Source organism: Aulonocara sp. 'chitande type north' Nkhata Bay, linkage group LG22 (assembly GCF_057382095.1).
Source record: "Aulonocara sp. 'chitande type north' Nkhata Bay isolate Kocher_YH1m ecotype deep benthic linkage group LG22, A_spYH_male_GT1.1, whole genome shotgun sequence".
Taxonomy (NCBI): Eukaryota; Metazoa; Chordata; class Actinopteri; order Cichliformes; family Cichlidae; genus Aulonocara; species Aulonocara sp. 'chitande type north' Nkhata Bay.
The window spans coordinates 5313181-5331667 of record NC_141364.1 but is presented as its reverse complement, the minus strand read 5'-3'; the positions used below and the strand labels follow the sequence as shown (position 1 = coordinate 5331667).

General features: G+C 39.0%; 1 protein-coding gene across 2 annotated transcripts in view; it reads left to right on the top strand.

The window, feature by feature from the left end:
- The window catches only part of cacng7a (calcium channel, voltage-dependent, gamma subunit 7a), a 41835-nt gene that overhangs the window by 11270 nt on the left and 12078 nt on the right, over positions 1-18487 (top strand). For both annotated transcript variants that reach the window (XM_086279921.1, XM_086279922.1), the window contains exons 2-4: positions 5917-6112; positions 8368-8454; positions 12089-12229. In XM_086279921.1, the coding sequence (XP_086136047.1) occupies positions 5917-6112; positions 8368-8454; positions 12089-12229 (424 nt within the window). The remainder of the gene's footprint in view (positions 1-5916; positions 6113-8367; positions 8455-12088; positions 12230-18487) is intronic.

Below are 18487 nucleotides of genomic sequence, written 5' to 3'. Positions count from 1 at the left end.
CTCACTACATCTGCTGTTCCCTCGGTCGTGACTCTGAGTTTTATAACTTCACTTTGGGTTTCAGCTTGTTTACTTTCTGTTTTGTGACTCTTTATGGATTTAGTATATTCTGAGTTTCTTTTCTTGTTGTTTTGTTATATTTGACTTAAAGGTTGTTTCCTGTTAGTTCCCTCTTGTGTTCCCCGGTGTCCTGTCATCAGCATGTGCTCTTTGTTTTTCCACGTTCCCCTGTCTAGTCCTTGTGTTCTCCCCTATGTCAAATTAACCCTTGTTCCCCATTCAGGTCTGTCTTCCTGTTTTTGTTTTTGTGGTTACTGTTATTTTCCTTGGCTTGTGTTGTGTTTACTTCCCTTTCCTCTATAGTTTCCAACCATGCGTTTCACCTTTAATTATCTCATGTGTATTTATCATCTGTGTTTCCCTCTGTTCTTTGGCATGTCCAGATGGTAGTGTCTTTCTTTGGTCTGTATTCCCACTGTTTTTACTTTGAATCAAGTTCCTGCTCTGCAAATGTTTCAGTTTTTGTTTGCTTTTGGACTACCAACAAAAAGGTTGTGTTTTTGTCTTTGAGACCTGTCACCTGCATTGAGCCCCTGATCCTGCTTGTCACACTGCCAAATCTGGTTTCAGAAGAGCAAGGTGAAAATGTCCAAAAGTGTCAATGTGGATATGTCTATATTTTAGATAGTCTGTAAGTTGCTACTCTTCTTCTCAGTAGGGATTGTAGTACTTAACAAATACAAAATAACCCGACTCACTACAAAAGTTAATTGTAGCTTACTAACAGCTGATCTGAGAAGGTTGTGGTTTAGTTCTGTAGTGAGATCAAATTTAGCATTTTTTAGTTAATCAGCGATAATTAACAGGCATCTGTCTCCATGTGGCACACCCATATAGTCTAACCAATCTCATTAGCATTAGCTGATAACTTAGCATTTCATTTCTTAAACCAAATATGATGATGTCTAAATCAGAGAACATACAACTAAAGATGAGGTTTCAGAACCACAAACTAGTGGGTCATGTGACTGCTTTACAGTCTTTGAAAATTTACCACAAACTTCTAACATAAGTCAGTGCTGACAAACTAATTCCTCCAAATAAAGAAAAACAGTTTAGAGCACAGGTGTCGAACAGGAGGCCTCGAGGGCCGGTGTCCTGCAGGTTTTAGATGTGTCCTTGATCCATCACAGCTGATTTAAATGGCTAAATGACCTCCTCAACATGTCTCGAAGTTCTCCAGAGGCCTGGTAATGAACTAATCATTTGATTCAGGTGTGCTGACCCAGGGTGTTATCTAAAGCCTCGAGGCCTGGTCTTCGACACCCCTGGTTTAGAGTGAAACAATTAAATGCCCAAAGAAGGCAAATAAATAAATTAAATTAAATTAAAAAAAAAACATGACAACTTCTTCATGTTTTTTTGCCTTTCAGTACAAACATTTCAGACACGTAGGTTAGTTAGGACAACTATCTACTCTGTAGTGCAATGCCACCAGTCTGAAAGTCATCAACAGAGAGTGAAAAAGGCTGAATGAAGTAATCTAAAAGCCCACAGAGTGAGACAGTTATCTGAGTCCCGCAGGTACTCGACTGTGTCTCTTCTGGTCTAAGTGGTGGATGGATTTTTGTGTTTTGAGTCAGCAGCACTGAGCGCCTGATTGCCTCTCGTGTTGAGTCTGACATTTGCAGCACTAAGACTGATGCTTATTTACTTGAGCACCAATCACTTTTGTCTTTTTCAGAGGATGTGACTTTGGGAGGCAGTGACGTCTCTGAAAGTGTCCGTGACGTCTTACTCGACTGTGCAGAAAGGGCAAAGTCACTGTCCTCGCTTTGCTTTTCCTTTTTATAACAAGTCAAGGTATAACTCTGACTGTGCATGTGACTGCAGATTTTGTATGTTTGGAGTCATGTATTTATACTGAGTCCTTCTTCAAAATGTATGTGTTGCCTGAAAAATTAATGCAGGTTATACTCTCTACAGTTTGTTCAAATTTTAAAAAGACATAACCTTTTCATAAGCTTAGCTATTTGAGATCTTTGGTCCTTGGCTCAGTTCTTAAAGCTAAAGCTAAACTAGTTTTTATTAAAGTCAGGCATTGATACTCCCCAGAAATTCTGCTTCTGTGCACATCCTCATGTCTCCTGTTCGTTTGCAATCTCCTACACGTGTGCACTCGCACGTACACCATCATATACTTAGTGCCATCATCTTCGCAGGAGGTTTCTGTTGATGGATGTTTTACCATATCAAATATTTGTAATGGGTGAGTTATGCTTGGGTGAGCGACTCTTCTCTGACACTGCTGAATGTGCTCTGCACCGTCTTACTTGAGCGATGATGTCACGCCTCACTCTTCCTCTTGCTTCCTTTCGCTTCAATTCTGATCTTGTCTCCTGACTTAATTTTGTTCTTGGCTGGTCTCTTATCGGCTTCTCTCTCTTAAGCCTCACCTCATAAACAGCATCGTAAAAGTCAGTGTACCTCCTTTAACGCCCTGTTTTCACTGTTATTTATTAATAGTAATGCATGAAAACCATTCAATGTAACCATAAATATCCTCTTCAAAAAGAGCAATGTCTGCCTTTTATATGAAATTAAAATGTTTTTGAAAATGGAGACGACTTTTGTTGTGAGACCTACAGCAGTAAAGCTGCTGCGTTTCTGCAGACTCTTCACACTGAGTTCACGGAGTTCAGCAGGTTGACTTGTGTTCTCTGTTTGATGGTAAAATCTAAAATTAATTGAATAACTTTGTCATTGTTATCTTTTTTTAAAAGCCCCATCACACTTTTAAAAGATTGGTCCAAAAATAATGCAGATACTTTTCAAAGTAAAAGGCTTAATTTCGGCGATACACTATTATGTGTTGCTTCAGAGAACATGTTCACAAGTTTTGTTGTTTGAAACTTGTGAACATGTTTAAAGAAAGGTACAAAATAACATGTGACTGAACTTACATGATATGTGGAGACAGGAAACATTTCTAAATTTGTCTTATGTTATTTCTAAACAGCATTATAAAGACCAGCTGCAAAATGTGTCTTTAGATATCATGGAAAGTTGACAGAGATGGCAAATCCTGTTAGACTTCCCTTATATACGTATATGATGCTATATGTATAATGTACATATATCTATATGTGTGTAATGTAAATATGTCTACCTTCTGTGTCCACTGACCCCTTCACACAGTGAACAAGGGAACACAGTGAGGTTGTGCCCTTCCTCAAACTAGCAGTTGTCTTGACTTGAACCCTCAACAAAGGAAAACAGAAGTTCCACTGAGCCCGACGCTTTTAGGCCTCCACAAAATACAGAGACCTTACCTTTGTTCCACTCCCCCACCATATTACAGGGACCTACTCAAAGTAAATCCTTCACAAAAATCTTTCACTTTGCCTTGTGAAGCGTTTTTGTGTTAGACCTGTCTTATATACATGATGCTATTTGTGTAATATATGATGTCATTGTTAGTTTGAGGAAGTGCAGAGCCCCACTGTGTTCCCTTGTTCACTGTGTGCAGGGGTTTGTAGACAGAAAGGAGAATACTGAAAATGTTCTGTGGAAAGATAAACATCAGAAGTGGATGATCATACCTGCTCTAACAGGTGTGCTCGTCTCTCTTCTCCTTCATATCACGTATTTCCATAATAAATGTCTCCTGAGAGATTATTTCATCTCCTGGATGACTGCTTCTCATTTTCTCTACATGAGGAAAAAACTGGTTTTACAAGATTTCCAAAACACAAAGACAAGAAGGAAAAAATAGGTGATTCTAATATTGATCTTATCATAAATCAGTGCTTTTTACATGTGTTGTCACTGAGGATCAGGAGCTCAAACTGTGCATACATGTGTATTTTGTAGCTGATGCCATTTTGTTTATCATGAGTAAAGACCATGGCAATTATCGAACTGCATTAACATGATTCAGCCTCAGCTTTAATTAATGGTTCCCACTGTACACTGCTGAAGGTGAACTGGACTGCAGGTGGCCTGCCAATTAGTATAAATTTATGCATGCTCGTAGCAGAGACAGTTGCATTATTTCTCTGATTTATGTCCGTGTAAAAGTAGCTCACAGCTGAAAATTGAAAGCCGGTTTTCGAGCATGTTCGCTGCCTCAGTCCTCAGCATGTTGAATGTGACCTCCATTTTGACTGGATGTATGAAGCCCTGTCGTGTTTGTGTGTACATGAGACCAGGATGTTTTTCAGCTTGTCAACAGTTGAAGTGATACATGGCAGAGGCAGCGTTTCTGCCACCTAGTGAGTGCCAACCTGCAATGCATGCGCATGTAATGCAGGAACCTGACACACCGAACACGAGAAGAAGCTGATCAGCCAGTCACAGTGTGAGCTTTGCCAAAATCATTTTGGCTACTTACTGATCCTCAGCAGCATCCAGAAGACTGAAAAACAAAACAAAACTGTGACCAGACCACAATTTTAACTATTAGTGAAAATTATTTATTATTTACCAAAGCTTTGCAGCTTCCATATTTTTTCTTTTATTTGTTAATGTTCTTTTCCATTCTTAACTGTGTATATATGCAATGAATTAACTTTGAGATATTCTGATTATTGAATGAATTAACTTTGAAGAGAACAAATTTTTGACACAGCCTTTCGTTCTCAAACAAACAGGACCTCAGTTACTGTAGGATCAAAGTCATCACTGTTCTCCCTCTCACTCGTCAAATGATATGTTTTGTTTCTCCCTTGCAGGAGATGACTTGTTAACACCTCAATAAACTTTTCTTCATTTGCTTTCTGTCATTTTTTGCTGAACTCAAAATATTTCTGAGCATAATTTGTCACATTGTTGTCTTTCCTTAACTTTTTTTCCTTTCTTGTTTTAAATTTTCAGGTCCGCTTTTCAATCTTTGCAAATTTTACAGTCTTTAAAGCATGCTACCTCCATACATACACACACACACACACACATATATATATATATATGTGTGTATATATATATGTGTATATATATATATATGTATATATATTACAAAATCATCTTAAATATCTTAAAATTTCAGGATTGGTATACACATTGCTATTTTACTTCAACAATGTGTCTTCTTTCAGAGGGATGGACAGAAAATATCCAAAATGTACATATGTACATATAAGTGTTGGACATTTATAATAAGACAGCAATTTCTGATTTATGGAGACATACAAAAAGACATTATAGCTCTTAAAATATTTGACTTTAATATGAATTTAAAAAAGAATGTTAAACACTGGATAAAGAGGCTCAAAATTTCAAGGTCTAGTTTTGAAAATGAGGGATTTTATCACATATTTAGAGAGAAGGTGTGCATTTGTGTATTTAAGGATCCAGCTTCATAAAATGAAAAATTTGCTGAATTGCTGCTTGATATAAGCAGTTAACCTGAATGTTATACTGCCTTTCAACAAGAAAGTGGTTTATTTTTTCTTAGGTTGTCCATGCACATATTTCATAGCTGAGGTCAGTGAAACTCAAGACAGGTTGTGTCATCTCTTCTTTTCCACATTTTTTTTAACTGACACCACAGAAATCAATAGATAATGCTGTACTGTGTCAGGGCCACCACCAAGGGGGTGTCCACACCCCCAGATTTCCTGCCCCCCAGCAAGACTGTTCTTTTTGGTAATACTATTTATAAACGTGAGCACAAGAGAGAGGAAAACACCCTACAATGAGTTGAAACATTAATTCTAATTTTTTTGTGCCGCCCCACTATTTGTAGGCCCTCCCGCCCCCGATCTGTGGTATAGCTCTTTTTTTCCCCTCATTGATTAATTAGTTTAATCCAGCAAATTAATTCACTGTTTTCTCCTCCTTGTCTTCCTGCATGCTGATCCCTGCTGTATTTATCACAAGCAACACTGATCACCGTGATTTTATCTCCTTTCTCCTCAGATGAGTTCATTCAGTACGAGGGCGCTGACACTTCTCTCGTCGGTTTTTGGGGCCTGCGGTTTGCTGTTGGTGGGCGTCGCTGTGTCGACAGACTACTGGCTGCTGATGGAGGAGGGAATCGTCCTGCAGCAGAACCAGACCACTGAGGTCAAAATGGCGCTGCACTCTGGCCTCTGGAGGGTCTGCTTTGTGGCTGGTTGGTAACAGTTCCACAGTATAAAATTAATTATATTTACATAAACTCAGTTTAGTTATATTTTAAGTCAACTGGTAATTATAAAGATAATTTGATGCCATTAATTGCAGTTGTTTATAAATTTATTCTGCTATCCCACAGCAAAGTTCTTTTTTTGCCATGAATATACTTATTCTTCAAAAATCAGACACATTATTAAACAAAGCAATTTGTATAGATGTGCATGTACAGCAGGCTACCCATTTTTTAATAGTCCTGCTCGCCTTCTTTCATATTTATTTTATTGCATATTTATTTTATTTGTCAAAGTGTGGCTTTTGATCGGCGTTTCAAGGATAAAATGCTAATGTCTGGTTTGAAATATACACACAACAGTGAAAAACATATGGCAGCAATTCATGAAACGTGCAACCCAAAGGGAGAGCCTTATCTTTGCCATTCAGTCTAAGGCTCGCAGCTGGTACAGTTAAAGTTCACCTCGTCTGAGGGACTAACATTATTGAATTTTCTCTCTTAATCCACTGTTTTTGCAAAAAAAAATCTGTCTTAAAATAAACGCTGAGCACTGCATCTGTTCCACACTGCTTCCATAGACGGTTATGAATCGAAGTGAAACAGTTAAAATATATTGATTTCATGTTGCACAATGTTTACAATGAATTAACTTTTTTCTTGGCACACTGGTTCAAAAAAATGTTGCTCTGTCACATTTGTTGTGTTCAAGGCTTAAACAATGCATGACAGCTGCTAATGAAAACAGCATTAGCAGCCGTGCACATGGTAACCTTCATGTGCAACAAGGACCCGTGTCCTGACTGACTGCAGAAGAACAGAAACTGAGTTAGACTACCTTTATCCCTTTCTCTCCAGACAAATGCTGGTACCCAATGTGGAGCATCAAAAAAAGAGGGCAGGAGAATAAATACACGTATATGTGTGTTGACTCAGCAGGGATAAAAGCTGAGGATCGTTATTTGATGCCAGAAAGCCGTGACACATTTTCCAGACATCTTTACCATAAATTGATGCAAAAATGTTCATTAAAAAATTCACCATAATGCAGGAACTTCTCTGGTAGATACTGAGACCCACCACACGGTCAGTGGCTTCTAAGTTGGAGCCAATGACATCAGTGGCTATTGGCGGGGCTTCACTGTGAGGTGCTGCAGCCCACAGATTTTTCCATTACAAAAATTACCCCCAGATAAGCTGTATAATACTCAGTCAGGAACAGAAGTATTAGAGACGTTTTGAGTGCCCTGAGTGTCCTGAAACATCACAAATATTTAACTTGGGCATATTATGGGCATTAAACTCGTAAATAAGATCCAAACATGACATCAGCTGTTGGATGATGCCTAGCTAAATACTATGCCCAAATCTAACTTCTTAAAATAGGTACAATATTTATTATGATTGGGAGAAAAAGTCACCTGTGGCAGAATTTGGCTTTGTTAGATAATTGTTTTTGAACCAAATGATAAAAAAAGGTATTTTCACTCGTACACGCAAACAAACACCAGCAGGCAGGACACCGAAACACAAATAGCTGTCCTTATTGCAGTAGCTGTCTCTGTCTTTCGGGTCATGATGGTGTTGCTCTGGGGAGGTGGCCATGTTTGTGTTTCCCTGTTGTCTGACGCCTGGTACAAAAGGTCAGAGGAGGGAAAACGCCAGTGGCATTTGGAAGAGAGTGTGTGGGTGAGAGAGGGAGGGGAGCTATCACATTTGTCTGCAGATTTGTGCATCGTTTTCTGTTATGTTTTTGTATACATACAGATGTCAGGTTTGCGTGTTGTGTATTGCATGTGTGTGTCTGTGGCTACAGTTTGAGGTTAATCGTTGTGTCTGCATTCAGCTCCTCTCCCTCTCTGCTCAGACCTTGTTTTCTCCCGAACCTCCTGACCTCCATCTGTCTCTGCCTCTAATTCACTTTTTCTCTCCTTTCCATTCTCTGCCTCCCTGTTTCTGTTTTTTTAAACTCATTTCTTTTGAGATGCCTCGCTTCTCTTTCACCGCTCATTTTATTTGTCCTTTCTAAATCTCTTTGTCTCCACTGTCGCTCTGTCTCAGTCTGGCTGTCTGCCCTTTCTCTGGGTTTTTATAACCTCTTTGTTTGTTTATACTGGTTTTATTTCTGCATGCGCATAATCCCCCGACTGTTTGCCACCCAAACAAGTCCAACCGTGCTACCCGCTTGTGGCTTTCCTTTTTCTCGTCTTTCTTTCTTTCTCACTTTTTTCTTTCCCCCCCAGGGTCCGAGAAGGGCAGATGTGTGGCATCGGAATATTTCACAGAGCCAGAGATAGAGATCACGACAGAAAACACAGCCAACATACTCAGTAAGTCACTTTCATACACACACAGACTCTTATATTTATTTGAAATTTCAAAGTTTCTACCTTCTTTTAAATCTGCAACTAGAGAAATAGTCTCTCGTAGGAAGACAGACCAGACTCACCAACATTTCTGTCTTTACATCTGTTTCACATCAGTCTATTATTACAGTTGTTTGCTGATTTGTCTTCTCAGTGCTAAATAGAGCTGTGACTCTATGAGTCACTCAACAACAGACACACAAAATACATGCATACATATCTTTTGTTGACTTAAATATTCCTTACACGTGGTTTTTGTGATGCCTTGTGTGGGTCTGTAACATAAGAACAAAGGAAAGAGGAGAGTGTTGCATGGCTCTGATGACTGATCTGACAGGTGCTCTCTGGTGGTTCAGGTAGAAATAAAAAAAAAAACACTTGTTACTGGAAGATATTATGTGGGGCAATTATGAAAATGTCTTTGATTAAACAGAATAGTTAATTACCATTAAAACATTAAAACACTTCTCCTAAAGACAGAACACCTATTTGTGCAACATATGGAGTATATATGTCTGGAAGAAAATGTTTATACATGTGATATACAGATCAGAAGGTCAGAAGTTGTTTCTAAAGGCTTACATGTTGCTTACAGTTCAGGGTATATGTGAAGTTTAATACTGGACAGTGGAATTTCTTTCATCAGAGTTAAAACACTGTACAAATGGTAAACATAAAAATGACAAACATTTAACAATTTAACTCTAACAAATACAGTTTTTTGTTTTATGTGTTTGGTTTTGCTACATTAGATCATTGCATGTCTCCACCACTGCACCACTTTCAAGAGATTTATATAACAATAATATTACAATTTATTCATGTCACATTTCAAATGTTGGTTACAAAGTGCTTTACAAAACGCAAAAGAGTTGATACCCGGGGTGACAACCCCACGATGTGTTTAATAAACAGAGTTAAAACAGCAACAACAAATACAAATGTTAAAATAGAAAAGTTAAATAAACACTGAATAATACAACAATAAATAAATTAATAAATTACTTAAATTTATAAATTATTTATAGTAAAAGAGATTTCTAATGTCAATGGATGTTTTTTTTCCTGGTTAAATACGATTAAAACAGAGCCAGGGCAATGACCAGCTTCTCTGCCAGGTCACTTCGACTTTGGGTTTCAGTCATTACGCAGGACTATACACAGAACTGTGGGACCATTTTGGAGAGGAGGTGAGGTTAGCACACTCCCTGTCTGGATAAAGACATCAAAACTTGATGGTTTCAAACAGAAAGTGCCTTCTTTAATGAGCTGATGGAACAGTTAGACCAGTCTGACCTGAGAAACAAAGGCAGTGGCTCAAGTCGTGAGGCCTGAGTAAAACTGTAATGGATGCAGAAGGGAGGCCATGTAAATGTAACTAATATCAATTTGATATCAAATGTGTATAGCCAGTGTGGCCTTGTAAAAATGGGATGTGGGATGCAATGTGGTCCTGTCTCTTTGAATTTGTTAAAACTCTGGCAGCTGAATTTTCAACAAGCTGGAGGCAGGAAATGGTATTTTAACTCAGGCTTGTGTACAGAGTATTACAATAGTCCAAAAGTAATGAGAGTATTAAAAATGAATAAATTTTACACGATTTCTTAGTTGGAGGAACCATGGCTGTCCTACATTACTGGTGTATAGGTGTAACCTGTGTTAGCTCTGTATCTAAGATCACCCAAATACTGAAAATTCACATTTCACTCATGATTTTTCTTCTACTCTCAGACATAACATGCACAGCTTTCAGGTTTGGCTTATAAGTTTTCTCTTCCTTCAAATATCTGTTCCATGTAGGTTACTGATGTCTAAGAAATGGAAGCATCTGGTGCAAGATCTAATGAAAACAGTCTAGTCCATTTCAGCAGAAAGAAGATTGGTGCACTCTTTAGTTTATGTTTGGTGGCACAGCTGAGCATTAGGCTGTGGACAAACTGCACTGATTCAGATGCCACTGATGAGCAAGTGCCAAACCATTTCCTCGTGTGCTAACAAATGCTCCAGGCATGTCTGCATGTTTGCTAACATGATTTTTGTTAACTCAAACTTTTTGTAGGAATTCATAAATTAAGCCAATTATGCCAGATTTGTTTTAAAATCAAATGTTGCTAACCAAATAACCTATGAAGCAACATTTTTATTTGAAAAAAAAAAGATAAACTATTTCAGAGTTCACCATTTCTTTTTTTCCTTTTGTCTTTGAGCTGTTTTAATGATTCAAGATGTTGACACTATGAACTAGCCCTCTGCATTTTGCTCTTTGAAGTAAAGCACACACTCAGTGTTGTTAAAGACACCAGGGGGAAGACGTGTGCGCCGCTTAATGCTAGATAAATGTCCTCAGGTACATGCACAAGTCATAACACTGCAGCAGCTCTGTCGGAGAGGTTACTGAATAAATCATAGACCTTACTCAACGTAACACTGAGCGAGCTCCAGCAGACTTCTGGTTCCTATGCTTACTTGAAGATTTCTGACAACACAAAAAGACAAAGTGTTATCTTAACTGTTCAGTACAGTAGAAGTAATTCTTGTTCTTGTAAATAAAAGGGGATACACAGTCTCACCCTAATGAACTGACTCTCCTATGTTGTGTCGGTTGTGTCTCCAGTAGGTATCGGTCTTAATACCCCTCACTGCATTGCATTGCATTGCATACATAATGTTGTTCAGCTTGTGTTTAGTTGTTTTGTCCTTGAGATTAACTAGTTTTGGCCTGGCTCTGCTCAACCGGGATGTTGTGCATGAGAAAAATTCTTTGCACGTCTTTACTTCACACCTTCATTCATGTGACCCTTGGTGACTCACGTGGTGACGTCGTGTGTAGACATCTCTCAGGACCACCTGCAAGGTGACAACGCCACAATAAGTTTAGTAACTGGAACTCGCCATCAGTTTTTAGAACTGGCAAAGCTTTTCATATGAGAGGTGACACAACTTCATGATCGTAAAAGAAGGTCCATTTGCCTCCAACTTACGAGTACCGTGAAGTAGATGACTAAGAACTTACACAGACCAACCACAATAAAGCTGAGGCTATATAAAATAAAAGGCAATTGGAAATAATATTACATACAACAACCAGTATGATGTTAAATGTAGTTATCTGGCTCTTAATGGTTTGATAGTTTTATGGTGAAATGGTGTGCTACAGTATGCTACACCTGTGTGGTTACAGTGGTCATCGGGGCAGATTTTCCACTTTTCCCACGACTAAAGAAAACACAGACTTTGTAAAAAAAAATATAGATGTAACAACATGATAAACCTTAAATCATTTAAAATACACAAAACAACCCAAACACAAAGTCACAACGTTGTTATTATGTGCAGCAACATGGCATTAGACATTTTTGGGCTTTAGAGAAATATTCTGCACATTATGAAAAAAATCCACTTTATCGACTTCATGTGTCGTAGTTAATTTGCTCGAAGCTTTATTTTTAATTCAGGAAATAATTTGGTAACATTTTAAATTATTCTTGATTAATGTGACCATTTCTGAAGGCTTAAACTTTTATGAGTTTGAAGTTTTCCTCATTTTTATTCGTATCACACACTCATTCTACTAATCCTCCTTCCTTTTTTTCTTCAGAAATGGTCCGGACCGCCACTCCCTTCCCCATGGTCTCCCTGCTCTTTGTCTTCACCGCCTTTGTAATCAGCAATATCGGGCACATTCGGCCGCAGCGCACCATCCTCGCCTTCGTTTCTGGTATATTCTTCATTCTGTCAGGTAAAGTTAATCTGAACCGAAAGTGTGAGTGGGATAAATAAAATATCCTCAGCCTGTGCACACTAACTGTTGTTTACTCATGGAAACAATCAAAACCTCACAGAACTCATGGAACAACTGCACACAACTACACTTGTCTTGTCACAGTTTGTTTCCTGATTTTCCAATTATTCTGCTGTTTTTTTCGGTCATTGCAGAGCTCCCTCGGAGACAAACATAAGCGCACAGCTGTCGTAAAATCTGTGGACGGAGGGTCTGCAGAGAGAAAACACATTCTCTGGTTATACAAGAAACACAAAATCAAATGTTCTCATTGTATTGATGCCAAAAAATAAAAGTGAGCTCCATCAAATTAATGGAACATATGCACATCCTGAGGACATTTCAGCCGCCAGGCACTCTCAGGGGTTTATGATCAGGTGATTAAATCCAACTGTGAACTCTCATCAACTGCTTGCAGGTCAGTCTATCCTTGCCTCGCTTTAAATTGCAGGCTTTACAGTCCGTGATGGTGGAAGATTTAAAGCTCATCGCAGTGCTACAGATAAAAAGGCTTTAGCAAAAGCTTTGTAGTCTATTAGGGATTATAGTGGTTGAGGTTATAGTTTCTATAATAGCATTTTTAACTTATTGTCCTTAGAGTTAGTTGGATTGTAGTTAGAAATCTCTTCTCTTTCTTGTTGTGCTGTAGCATAACAGTTGTGAACACCTAAGCCTTGAAGGTGTCAAACTCCTCTTTCACCTGTCTGCTTAGATAAGATGTTAAATAGCAACCAGGCAGCAGAAGAGAAGTGCACTTGTTAAAAGTCAACATTCCTAAAGGTTAATAAAAGAGACGGTTCGGTGGATGAAGATTCACTCTGCAGCTCTTCTAAGCGTTTCCCAGCTGACAGCTTGTCAGGCCATACCTTGTTCTTGCTGCTGGCTGAACAGTGAATGGGGCTTAATTCCAAATAATTGCTCTCCGCTGGAGGAGCTACAGGGCAGCAGTGATTTGAGGTCTTGCTGTGGGCTTTTGGTAAAAACTTTCAACATAAGTCAAGCCATCTGGAAAGTAGCTTTAGTACATTTTGACGTTTCAATCAGAAATTCAGTAATGAGAAGGTTGGTTTTATTCGGGATGACACATTTGGGGTCTGAGCCAAAACTCTCCCATTATCTCACTGCAGTAAGTGGACTGGACATCAACTTCCAGTCGAATTCTATCCCAGTGGAAAGTTACTAGGTGTAACTGTTTTGTGTGGTTGATCACGCTTGGTGACCCGCATGGTGCTTTTAAAAAACGAGATTTACTTTATCTGTAACACTCACCCAAATTATATTATGCGGCTTAAAGCGTGCAGACAACCCTGACTAGATATATTTGGCCCGGAGGCATTTATCATGGGCTCATCTCCAGCAAAACATAGAGTTTTAAACAGCAGTGTGTCTCCAACATTTTTGAATGTATTTCAACATGACAGTGCCTTTTTATCATGCTGCCAAAGAAGAGGTTTTCCCTATTTTTGTGCAGAGGAACCTGCACAAAGACCCGACTTCAAGCTCATCTTCCTTTGGGATGTTAACTGCGAGCCAGGTCCCTTTACCTCTTGTCAGTACTGGAGCTCACTAATGTCTCTTTCAACTAAAGTGGAGCAAATCCTTGCAGCCAACCAAAGAGAAATTGTCATAGTGACAACTTAATGTCCACAGCTTTGGAGAGACTGGTTCACCAATGGAAATGGATTCAGTGGTAGTTGTTTACATATCTTTCTAAGGTGGTAACATACTTTATACCCAGAGACTGTATTGTGCTGCAGCAGCATCAATGAAAATGGGTTATGAAAGAGATTTGTCTTTGGACTCTTTGACCATGTTTTATTTTACTGGCTCAACAGCACCTAAAAACCCAATTCAGCAATAATAGGTAATAATCCCTCTTTGTTGACTCAGGTTTGTTGCTTCAGTCTCTGTGCACAGAAACGCACATTAAATGTGTTGTTTCACTTCTTTAAAAAAAACCAAAAGGAGCGACTGCCTGCTTCAGTCAGACGTTATCAGAGGCGATAGCAGGCAAAAGTCAAGACAGATACTGCAAAATAGCCAAGAGAGCATCTGTCAGAAAACTGTGAAATAAAAGGAGCATATGCACTCGGTGCACTCTCAGTGCTGCTGTTTATGTCTAATGTGACAGCTGCACATTAGAGCCCTGCAAATGTAAAATTGGAACATTAAACATCTGTGCATTCAGTTCAGATGCTGTCCCGCAGCCGGATAAGGGAGTTTTGGAAAGCACACTAGTGTTTGTTCCAGCAGACTTGTAAATTCCTGTGACTGACACATTTTCCTTTGTGATTTTAGTTTTCCTTTACCAGTTAATCTATATCTCACTTAGAGCATCTTGTAAAAGACTGAGTGAGAATGTGACATTGATTTTAAATTTGCTGTAAACTCGTAAAATACTGCAGACCAAGTTATTTGCTTGTATGGTGACCTAAAGAGTAATGACAGTAAAAATAAAACCACCTTTGTTAGACTAAAATCTCACTTTAACATGCACATGCAAGTACAGCTATGAATATCTGTAAATGATTTACACTGATCAGTGGTCAGTATTCCTAATGTGTTAAAACAAACCACTGAGAAAACAGGTAGGAGTAAAAATTCAATCTATTAAAAACAAATGTGGATCAACAGTATGAAAAACAGAACTGCTTTGTACGAGGGTCCAGCAGGATTTTGTTTTAATGAGCTTAGTGTCTCAGTTGTGCTTTAAGAGTCAGTGCAGCCAACAAGGTGACATCACATCACCTCCTCGTGTCGCTGCAGGAAGGCCGGGTGACGTTTTTGCTCAGTTTCCACGGATGGTCCATTAGTTGCTGAGATTTCGTTTTGCTTGAAGTCACTCTCTCTCTTACTATGAGCCGATAAGATGACATCACCTTCCTGTTTCTCTTTCCTTTTTTATTATTTCGTGCATGAGGGAGCTTTACCTCGCAGATGCCAGCTTAGCATGGTGGAGTGCTGACTGGACACATGATGTCATAGGAATGTCGCCAAGCCAAGGAGAAACACATTTATGCATCGACACGAGTCAAACACACAAATCTGTGCATGAAACACATATTACCAAACACGAAATATGTGTACGCACACATGATAGAATTTGCATTAATACGCATTGTTTTTGCTGTTTTTTTATATATATATGTTTTCATTATTTTCCCTTTTATAAATATATATCATGTGTTATCACCCAGTGTGTCCGTGGGTGAGCACAGTGGACACCCAAGTCTGTGAATGTGATAACTTGGTGACATAGGATTTTCAAATTCACCCCATAGGTGCATTTACTAAAAACGTCTGATGAGTTCAAGTTCCCGTGACCTTGACCTTTATTTAGGTCAATAAAGGAGGGCATGCTTTAGGGTCGCCTTGTGATCGATGAGTGATGGCCAGATGAGTTTGTATATCTTTGGATTTTCAGCCCTTTTCATGTTTGTCGCTGATCGCATCTTGTTTCTAAAAGCTAAGTGAAAATAAAGTAAATCTTCAAACAATAAGGCTTCATAAAATAATGGGTTTTGTGACACCTCTATTTTATATAAACTACACCTGCATGCATGTCGTCTGTCAACGCATCTCGTAACTACCTTCGGTCTTCTTCTATTCTAACTCGCTTTTCCACATCCTTCTCCCAGTATACCCAGTATCTGTCCTCTCCATGTGTCCAAGCTAATTAAACAACACCTCTCTTGCAGCTGATGAGTCCAACCAGAGTTGTCTTAATCCTTTCCGTCCTTGTCACTCCCAACTCAGGATCTGTAGCTGCCTCTAGTTCTGCGTCTATCTTTTCCTCAGCTGCACATTTCCAAGCCGTAACTGGTCTCATGACCATCTCGTCGATGCCACATTTCATTAAGACTGAAACTCTATAATTATGTGGTCTTTAAATGGGAATTTGAAGTCTACTAATGAAAAAAAGGTCTATTAAGAGCATCTGAAAGAGGATCAGTTTTTATATTTTTTATTCTGTTTTTTAGTTTTATGTTTGTTTGTTTGGAAAACAGACTCTCAGAATAAACCCTGACAGCCTCTTTTCACCTTTGCTGACGTTCTGTGGCTTAAAAAAAAGAAAAATCAACAACAATTGTTGGGCTTCTTTTGAGAAGTAGAAGATTTCTGTCCTGTTGTTCACGGCTGAAAGCGTTAGGTGAGAAATCGATGGCTGATGATTGCCAGTTTCACTTCTGAACAGCAAATTGACGACACTTAAGCTCACTTCTATTGTGCGCTGTTCTCTTGTTGTTTGCCATAAAAGAGCACGCTCCACATATCAGTGAGAATGACATCACGCGTTTGCAGAAAATCAGCATGTGTGTATTTGTCTTGTGAAAACTTGCCATCAGTCACAAAGCAGCCTGAGGTTATAACATGGTGACTGTGTACCAGCTGTTTCCTCTGTTTTCTCCTGTCTGTCCTTCCTCCAGTAATTTTCTCCCCTCTCTGCTGTTTCTCCACCTCCTCTCCAATGAATGTGTGTGTGCTCATTCATGTGTGTTCATGGGTCCTAGCACCACATGTCTGGGAGGCTTTTACTGAGATGTGCATTCTGTTCACAACACTGCCATCTGATGGCCAAATGAAGGAAATACAGTGTTCTGACTAATGTCCTTCGTTTTCCACTAATAGAGCGGTTTGACGTTGAACTTAAAAATATCACAATATAGATCAGTACTCACCAAAGTCTTGTTGCCTGTAAATACAGTATATGATAACAATTTTCTTTTTGATATGTACTGACTTTTCTGTAGGTGGGATGCTTTCAACACCCAGTCAGTCATTTTTTGTTTAGTCTGAATCATGCACCCTGTTGTCTTTTGTTGGATTTTTCTTGTCAACTTTTATCTTTTCTTGAAATTGAAAGGTCAATTACTATTTTGTATCCTAGATATTAGTCTGTTACACAAAGAAAAAGTATCTAGTGAACATGTATTTTCAGTCAGGAGTAGTGTGTGACCAGCACTGGTTGCATCTATTGCTTGATAAATATATCTGTGGCGGAGGTGTGGTCCCTGGCTCAGCTGCAGGGGAGGAGTGAGGCAGTGCCAAGGAGGCTGGAGGGACAGGTGTCGGGGTTTTCACTAACGAGGCTTCTCCCTTTACATAGTGAAGCTGGAGAGCTGGAGGAAGTTGTGTGTGTGAGACCAGCTGAAAAGCTAAAGTGGGTGTTGAACCTGTCATGTATTTTTCAAGCATTTTTATGCGATTTGCAATAAACACTCCTCAAATTGTTGCAGTCTGTTGGGTCAATCGCTACAATGTCCCTAAATAATATTGTCTTCACTGTAAGCTGTCTCAATCATCAACATAGGGGAAAACAATGATAGGATAATTCATGACATCATGTTGTGCAGCTGTGTCCGACATGCATTTACATTTTTAAGGAGAAGCACAGCAGATCTGCTGAGCTACAGAGTCTCTGTGACATGTCAGTGTAGCAGCCTAAATATGGCTTAACACATTTTTGGAAGCTCCATGTAGGCTACGTTTATATATTTATTTATTTCAGTGTTATGTAGCACAGTCAATGAGATGAATCCGCCAGTGACACTTTTAGAGAAAATGAGCTGTAAGGTGATTTTAAGTGGAAGCATCTGCATCATTTGCTGTGTTTGGAATGAGAGGGTTTCACTGTTGAAGGATTTTGCAGGTCAGTTGCTGTGGTTAGTCTGTCGACAGGGGAGGAACTGACGCACTCCTAATGAGGCTTCGCTTCTCCCATACGAAGTGTGTTTGTGGGATTGTGTTCTTGTTTATCTCTGTTTGCCACAGCACAGCTTGTTTCTCAGCCTATTTACAGTACAAGCAGGACACATTATCATTAGCTATTCCAGCTACAAAGTGCACACATGCACACAAATACACACACGCACAAACAAGAAGAAAGGCCCATTCAGATGGGATTAGTATTTCAGGGTAACCGGGGAATGCAGCATTAGCCTCGCCCCTCCTGATTTACTGGTTATTTGTAGTTTGGAGGTTTGTTAAACATTTATGAAGGATAGAGAACTAAATGTCATAAGCTGCTTGTTTCTTTCTTTTTGCTCTTGTATTTAACATGAAACTGTTTTGACTCAAAAATGATACACTTTGCACATTTAGATGAGTATATAGTGGTGTCTTATAGTATATTATGCCCTGTCCAAAACATTGGTATGTACAGTTGTTTGTCTTACTGTGTTTACAGTGACAGTCCATTATTTTAATTGTCAGAAT